An 8,205-nucleotide genomic window follows, 5' to 3' on the forward strand; every position below is an offset into this window, starting at 1 on the left:
ATAAGAACTAGAAATTAACTAAGAACCTCAAGAGGTTCAAGAGGCCGCCTGGGCGGGTGCCCGTATCAATACAGGCTGGAGGGTGAAGGCATTCAGTGCAGCCCTGAGGAGAAGGACTTGGGGGTACTGGATGGATTAAAAGCTTCCAGCCCAGAAACCAACCACATCCTGGGCTACATCAAAAGAAGCGTGGCCAGCAGGTTGAGGAAAGTGGTTCTACCCCTCTACTTTGCTCTGGTAAGACACCACCTGGAGTACTGTGTCCAGCTCTGGGATCCTCAGCACAAAAAAAACTTGGGCCTGTTGGAGTGGGTCCAGAAGAGGGCCATAGAAACGATGAGAGTGATAGAACACTGTCGTCTCCTACTAGGACAGGCTGAGAGAGTTGGAGGATGGAGAAGAGAAGGCTTCAAAGCCTTTCAGTACTTAAAGGGGACTTATAAGAAAGATAGGGACAAAACTTTAGCAGCGATAGGACAAGGGGTGATGGTTTTAAATTAAAAGAGGGTAGATTCAGACTAAGTGTAAGGAAGACATTTTTTACGATGCGGGTGGTGAAGCACTAGCAGAGGTGCTGCCCAGAGATGTGACAGATATGCCCTGGAAACATTCAAGGTCAGGTCGGATGGGGCTCTGAGCAACCGGATCTAGTTGAAGACTTCCTTGCTCATTGCAGGGTGGTTGGACTAGATGACCTTTAAAGGTGCCTTCCAACCCAAACTATTTTACAATTCTATGATAAACCCAACATCCAGGAAGAGGATACTGAAGTGGGGAGGGAATTATAAGCAAAAGTAAGAAAATGACAGAATAAGAAAAGGACCAATAAGCACCCTATTTGTGAGGGACATCTCATGACTCCACAAAGATACAGAGCAAATATCTGCCCCTGAGCTTTGGCTCCTTTTGTAGCCAGTGGAGATAAAGGGGCACTTGTCGGGCATTGCTCATATCACCCTCAAGAGAATAGCTCAAATACGTCAGACAATTTGCATGCTGGCAGTACAAATTTGTTTTTCTATTGATTATAAAAGAGCCTGGGGGATTGGAAAATGTCTGGTTCTAGTCAGATGACTCCCATCTGTCTCAAAAGGGTTCAGCATTTCATTTTTCCATGTAAATATTGCCCTCAGAAGTATATTTAATAATACACCACTATCTAACTGATTAATTATTTAAATAAAAAGAACATCAGACTAACTTTAGTTTCCCTAGAGAGGGGATGCCAAAGAGGAATTCAGATTACATATTTCCTGAACAAGTACTTTTGTGTTGCCATTTACTATACAATCTAACACATACCAGGCGTTTAGGTGCTTGAAATTAAGCGGAAAAATTCATGACAAACCATCAGTTTAAACACTGTACTAGAAGAAGTAAAACCCTCTAGGCAATGACAATATTTCTCCCTTTTTAGATGAAGGAATTGGAAGCACCTTTGACCTATTCCCATTAGTCAGACTCCTCTCCCTCTCCCTCTGCCTTTGCAGGCTATTTCTAATACCAAACAACTACCTGGGAAAGCCTGCACGGGTCATGTTGACTGCAGGCGTAACAGAGTCTATGCACTTCAAACAGAGAATATTTTTGAGGTTGATGCAGATCTAATTTTTCTTAAACATTACTGATTAGTTGTGCTTGCTATCAGTTTTATTTATAGAAATACCACTTTTAATCTCATCCCAAGCCACTGGAAAAGAAGCCATCCATGTCCAGTAAGCAGGTGAGGAGCTGCTAACAGTGGTGGTGCGTTGGGAGGTGCTCAGCTGCTGTATCAAGGCTCAGAAAATTACAGGCCTGATGTCTGCAGGATCAAGCCAAGGGAGATTATGTTTTTACTCCTCGAAATAAATGTATCTTCCCACAAAAGAGCCATTCATTTCACTTGGGGTCTCAACAGCATCTCATAAGCAGAGCATTTCCAGTGTTAGAAGTCTGTACTCTAAATTTAAGTACCTTAGTTTAGTGCAGTGAGTCTAAGCCCCGGTATATAAAATCAAGGTAAAGGATTAAGAAGAAAATTATTTTTTTAAGGTCACAAGGCAGCTGAACTGTAAAACAAAATTGTTATCAGCTCCATTTCTCATTCAGTGTGTTCTCTGGCAGTTTATAGGGGAATAAATCAACAATTGCTTTAATATGACTGAAAAGATTATCTACCCACACAGTTGAGTCCTATGGGGTTTCTAAAGATTAAAGTTCTCATTTAGATAGGACCTTGGTTTATCAATGGACATAAAGACACATATACATGCCTTACTTCAATTAAAACAGGTTTAAGAACGTAGCCCTATCCTACATCCAGGACAAAAACGGGACACTGTGCAGGAAAACAAAGTCTTGAATCACGCAGCTTTCACATGGCATAGCCATCTCTGTGTCCTCCTGCATAGCGATGTTCACTTACACAACACTAATCTTCATACATTTCTAAAAATGGGATATCGGAATCAACTTCTCAGGCAAACTGCCAGGTATTTTAATTACCATGAAGGAAGAAAAAGCAACCAGGAGACACTTGAAGACATGAGCTAAGAGTTCAACAGTCAAAAAAATATCCTTGCTAGTGATGTGCCCTGAAACATTTCCAGCATCAGAATCTAGTGTTGGGCTTCCTGAGCCAGAAAAAGCTTCATCTTTCCCATGTGAATTAATCTATTTAATATTTAATCCTGATATGGCATGGCATAAAGTAGAGATTCTGAAAATGAACTCCAGAAGTCATTCGAGCCCGAATTTTGCCTGCACTACATCTTTGGGAAGCCTACATTAGTGCAATTAGCTTGGGAAAAGAGCAAATGTTTCTGAAAGTTTTCATCTGTCCAGAGATTTGAAGAGTTTAATAGGGCACTGGAGAGATTACGTGCGAGATGGTCAAAGCTGCATGACAGTCTTCATTTTAGGACTGCGTATCACTTTGTGTATGGTCTCTATGGGAGTGTGTTACTAAATAATGTATTTTTCCTAAATTAAAATCTAATGCTTAATCATTTCATTATATATTTAACAGTTCTTATTTCAGCTTGCTTGGAAAGTTTACTCAGAGTTCAGCTGGGAAAATGTGTCCTGTCCCTGTGTCCCTTTCTATGTTTGCTTAAATGTATAACCATGAGCTTGTCAAGCCATGGCTAAGTGGTGGGTAATGGGAGCAAATTTAGCAAATCCACCCATTTCTCCAACTCAGCGACATGTGCAGTTTCCACTGCAGTGACCTAGTTGACGGAGCTGCAAACATGCATAAGCACCAGGGCAAAATCATCTATAATGGTAACAGACCATGCTGTTCCTCCTCTAGCTCCATCCCTAACGTTCCCCCAGATTAAGACCCAACAGCTCTTACGCTTCCATGGCAGATTTCATGACATTTAATGTTCCCTTTAAAATCCGCATTACGTGCTTATTGATCAGAAGCTGCACTTCCCATCAGCTTCTAAACCTTCTGCTTTCAGTAAGTGGTTTGAAATCACAAAGCAGATGTGTGGAAAGCAGCAAGTAAATAAACAAGACACCTACACTTTGTCCATATTTTTTTCCATTGTACCCACAGCAACCCCCTGGTCCTGGTTCTTGGCTCATGGTTTTTAAGTGCCTGGGGTAGGCAATGGATTGCCCAGTAAAGAACTTCCAGTTCAGTTCCATAGTAAGCGACGTCAATGTACGTTACACTGTCGATTTTGCTGGGAGGAGAGTCAGATCTGCTTTCCAGATCACCTCCCAGGGCAGCAGTTATGTGATTTAAAAAAAAAAAAGTAAAACATTTTAGAGAAAACAAAAGAGTGATCTCTCATCATCCATTTACATTTGAAACAAATCTCAGCTTCCTACTTGCACTGGCTCAGATTTCATCCAGGCCACAGACCGGGGGGATAATACCTTCAGTCTCTACTTAGTTTTAAACAGGGAGAAGGAGGCTTTCATAGCATCACAAAACGAAGTGGGAGGGGGAAAATAGCCACTAAAATACAGTCCTTCTCTGAAGCCTTTTAAGAATGAATTGCATTTAAAAATATTTTAACAGTTTGAAGTTGGCTTAGGTGTGTTTTACACATCACCAAATACTCACCAATTCATGAAGATTAGTTGTCCACTTAAAATTTCTTCATTAATTAGGAAAATACTGCAGTTAAAATAAAATAAAAAAAAAACAAACAGGTATATACTTTCTTTTGGTACAAGAGAGTGCAATTCTACTGAAGCCAGTGACTGTGACAGCATCCAAAATTCTGACCCTATACTGGTGTTTATCCTGCTAGGATAGGATCTATCCCATGAGAAAAAAAAGGAACAGATAAGAATATTGAAGTGTCTTACAAAGCTTGATGTTCAACTTCATTTCTTCTCAGTTACCTTTCCTACTACACATCTCTGTTCTGGACCCCAAGCATTAGGACCATTCCTCTTAGCCTTGAAAAGCCAAAATGAGACATGAGGCACAAGGGAGAGTAAGCTAATTTTTAGCTAATAGAAGATATTTTCTGCTTTTTTTAAGAATAGCTAAGGGATTGCAAGAAAGTGTAAACAACCCAATGTTCTCCTCCCAGTCTATATAGTTATGTCATTTCTGTGTTCTTACACGCTCCTTTTATACCATAGCCTCATACAATATTTTGTAGTCTTTGTGGATTTGCATTTATGTTTATAAATCTAATCAGCTTTGCGACTCACAAGGTAGTCACAGTGATCAGACCAAAGGCCTGGACTACTTAGGTGTCAAAAATCCTCTTGCTGATAAGAAGCTTCCTTACTCTCAATAACTACACTCCATCAAACAGCAAGGTCTTAAGCCGCCACCTTATGATACAGAATATATTTATTTTCTGCCTCTTGAGTTTCTGAATCACTTTGATAAGTTTTACACAATTTTTCCAAAGTCCACAGAAGACAAGAAAAATAATCCTACAATGAATGAGGTGCTATTTGTTTTTTTCTTTTAGCTATAGTACCTGCAAGTCTCAATAAAAAGCTCACGTCACTTCCCAATTGCCATAAAAAAAAATTAACCATTCCACTCAATGGATTCATGTTCACTCTGATGCTTACAGCACAGAGTGAACAGTTGCTTGCTGAATGCAAAAAAATTTAAATAGTTCTATATATAAGCATTTTGTTTTCGAGTGTTATAAGACCTGGAAAAGCCATCACCACACTGCACACCTACAGTAGCTCTTTTTTAAGCACACTTTGGATAAAAAAAAGATTCAAAAAAGCTGCTGAATAATGGTATTTATGGACAGATATAACCTGTCGATAGAGATAAATGTTAGGCAACATGCTACTATTTACGATTATTTTCTTTTACTTATGTTATTTTTGAGGTAACATTTTTTAATTATGAATCTGTAAGCAAACTTCTTCAGCATGCCCTTTATGCACACTAGTGAAAGAAAAAACACTGTGAGCACTGCAAGACCTTGAGAAAATAATTGAAAAATAACTTTTTTAACACTGTTATGAGAAGTTTCCATGCCTTCAGGTCAATAACAACTTGCATTTAGGCTGTCTCAGCCACCCAGGACACCCTGCTGACAACACCACCACCACTCAGAGGAGCTGAGATCACCTTTGGCATTCTGGGTTTTGTGCTTTTGTTTGCTGGCTTGTTCCTTGATGATCTAATCGATTTGAAGAATTATCCCAGAAACTCTCACATGAACACAGATATCATAATAGCACAGAAATCTTCACTCCTGCCATCCGATTTAGATCTGACTTAGAAGAATTATTCAATAAGCAAGTCACCCCAGGAAAAACTTACCCATTTGCTGGTTTAATTCCATAGTTCCCAGGGTGGTAACACACAGATATCCTAACAGAAGCCAGTAGGCTCAAAGGGCACCTTCAACATACTTTTTTTCTAATCCTTCAAACAAATAACTCTGTTACTCTCCCTTCAAATGTTATTCTCCCACCCCTAAATAATAAAAAAGAGGCTACATCAAATGGTGGAGAAAAAATAGTCCTAAAATTTTCCTCCCTGAGGAGACTAGTTACTGAAATACTGGAATTCATAAAATTCACCAAAATGGAAAGGAAACATGGAAGAAAAAGACGTTGTTCTGCTCTGCACAGACCAAACCAAAACACACCGCCATAACAAGCCAAGGCATTGTTGGTAAAGGGACCTATTCTTGGATGGCCAAAGCCAGTGCTTTTATATTATACAACACTGGTAACTCCTGAGAGCTCACTTTGGGCAAAGCAGCAGTTTCCCAGGGCCTGGCTGCTGCCAGGCTGAGGTAGCTGTCAGTAGGGGAGCACGCCTTTGAGGCAGGGAAAGGTACCAGAGTCCACATCATTGGAAAGAGCGAGAGCTCATAATACAAGTAGAAAACGTGGGTTTAGCTCCACAGCCTGGCTCTATATCAAGGGTTGTGGGAGCACCTTACATGCCAAAGTGCCTGCTCGAGACGCACCGCAACTCTAGGGTGGAAGAAGAGACAGGGATGTGCTTGATCCTATCCTGGTGGCCTGGAGGCAGCAAAGCAAGGACCTACAAAGGTCAGCAAAGCAAGAGGGAGCTGTATCAGATGCCTCATTGTGGGTAAAGATAGGGATCACACATTTAGATGTGCACCTGCAGGCCACTTTATGGTTTAGTGGACCTTTTTTTGAATGTAGGAATAAATGCAGAAAGGGTCATTCCTTGGTGATGCAATTCTCAAAGTGACAGGGCACCTTGAAGGGATGAAGTCCCCTGACTCTGCCTTTTCTTTTATCTTTTTTTAATAATTAAAATAATTTTTTAGTTATAACACTTAAATCTAGCAGTGCAAAAGCTGGTTGCAGGAAAAGTTTTGTCTGAACAGGAGAAGAACGCTGAACACTATTTTACTGTGGCTTTGATGCACATTTCTGACTGTTTCCGACCAATCTATTCCTATGACTTAATTTGTTATTGAATCTGCAAGCATGTAATTTTAAAATAAAGATTTTGCTTTAGGGGAGAACAGAAAGCGTGTAATGATGAAAACTGTCATTATCTGGGACATGAGGGAATTCATATTATAGATTGATAGATAATTACAAATGGTGGATGATAGATAATTACAAATGGTAAATGGAATACTTTCAGGAGGCTTTGTTCATGACAGAAGCAGCACTGAGGGGCCTATAGGTCAGTGCTGGCAAAAGAGGGAAGTATTATATATATACATATACTTAGTCAAACTCCTTTCAGTGATTTTCTAGGTGTCATTTTTAGCTCTTAAAAACAACTACTTCCTAAAAACAGTCTACGTCAGGATATATTTATCAGATCTGTGCTACTCTTTCATAAAGTGTTTTAAACCATGCATTTCACTTGTGTTTCACCATAACAAGGCGATCAAAGTGTCTTCCTATTTACCACTAAGCAGCAATCAGCTAGCTCATCAAGTTGCTTCACGTACCCGTGTTAAAAAGAATAGGATAAGAGAATTATCATTGAACTCTTACCAAAGCAGGAATTGACAAAGCCATACCACCTACAACCATGCTCCCCTCCAATCCATTTGCCATGGATGTTAGATGCAAAACTGAGGGTAGTGCCTGAGATGCACACTAACATGTCACTGATACTGATGTTCAGGAGGAGCATATTGACTGGGTTACGGAGGGTTTTAAACTTGCAGAAGAGGATGAGGACAATCAAGTTGTTCAAGAAACCAAAAAACAAAATAAATCCAAGAAAAACAGCCACTATTGTGTGCCCATTTCGTGACAGTCCAGGCCTTGCCTCAACAGGATCTGTAGGTGCACCAAAGCTCAGGTTGTATGGCCAAGTGTGGTTCATTTTGGACTTTCACACGGATAGGTGAGGTCAGAGACACCAGGTGCCCTGTGCTGAAGTCCTCCAGCAGTTTCCCAGAAACGTTCCTCCATTACAGGTCAAATCATCTCAGGATTCTTCCGATCTTCACTCAGCTGAGATATCTCTTGAACGTTTACGCAGATGCGAAACGCTGTATTGCAGCACAGGACTGTTTTCCGGCACCGTGCCTTTCCAGTGGTCAACTCTGCAGCTAACTCCAGGGCAGCAAAACCAAGCAAACAATCACCTCAAATTCATCTTTGTTATTTAAACCCAGGATCATGTTAGATGGTCTTTTCTGAGGCTCAGAATAGATGTCCTAAAAAGACGCTTCAGCATGGTCACTTCCTTCAAAGCAAAAGGGCAACACTTCTATAAATGGGCAGCTACTGTTGTTTCCTCTGACAATGGTTGTC

General features: G+C 40.4%; 1 protein-coding gene across 1 annotated transcript in view; it reads right to left on the bottom strand.

The window, feature by feature from the left end:
• Positions 1 to 7,866, bottom strand: part of LOC106896599 (pinopsin-like) — an 85,967-nt gene extending 78,101 nt beyond the window's left edge. The window contains exon 1 of the mRNA XM_014956705.1: positions 7,435 to 7,866. Coding sequence (XP_014812191.1) covers positions 7,435 to 7,771 — 337 coding nt within the window. The 5' untranslated portion in view covers positions 7,772 to 7,866. The remainder of the gene's footprint in view (positions 1 to 7,434) is intronic.
• Between the last annotated feature and the right edge of the window lie 339 nt (positions 7,867 to 8,205).

The sequence above is a fragment of the Calidris pugnax genome, unplaced genomic scaffold, assembly GCF_001431845.1.
Source record: "Calidris pugnax isolate Ruff unplaced genomic scaffold, ASM143184v1 scaffold318, whole genome shotgun sequence".
Taxonomy (NCBI): domain Eukaryota; kingdom Metazoa; phylum Chordata; class Aves; order Charadriiformes; family Scolopacidae; genus Calidris; species Calidris pugnax.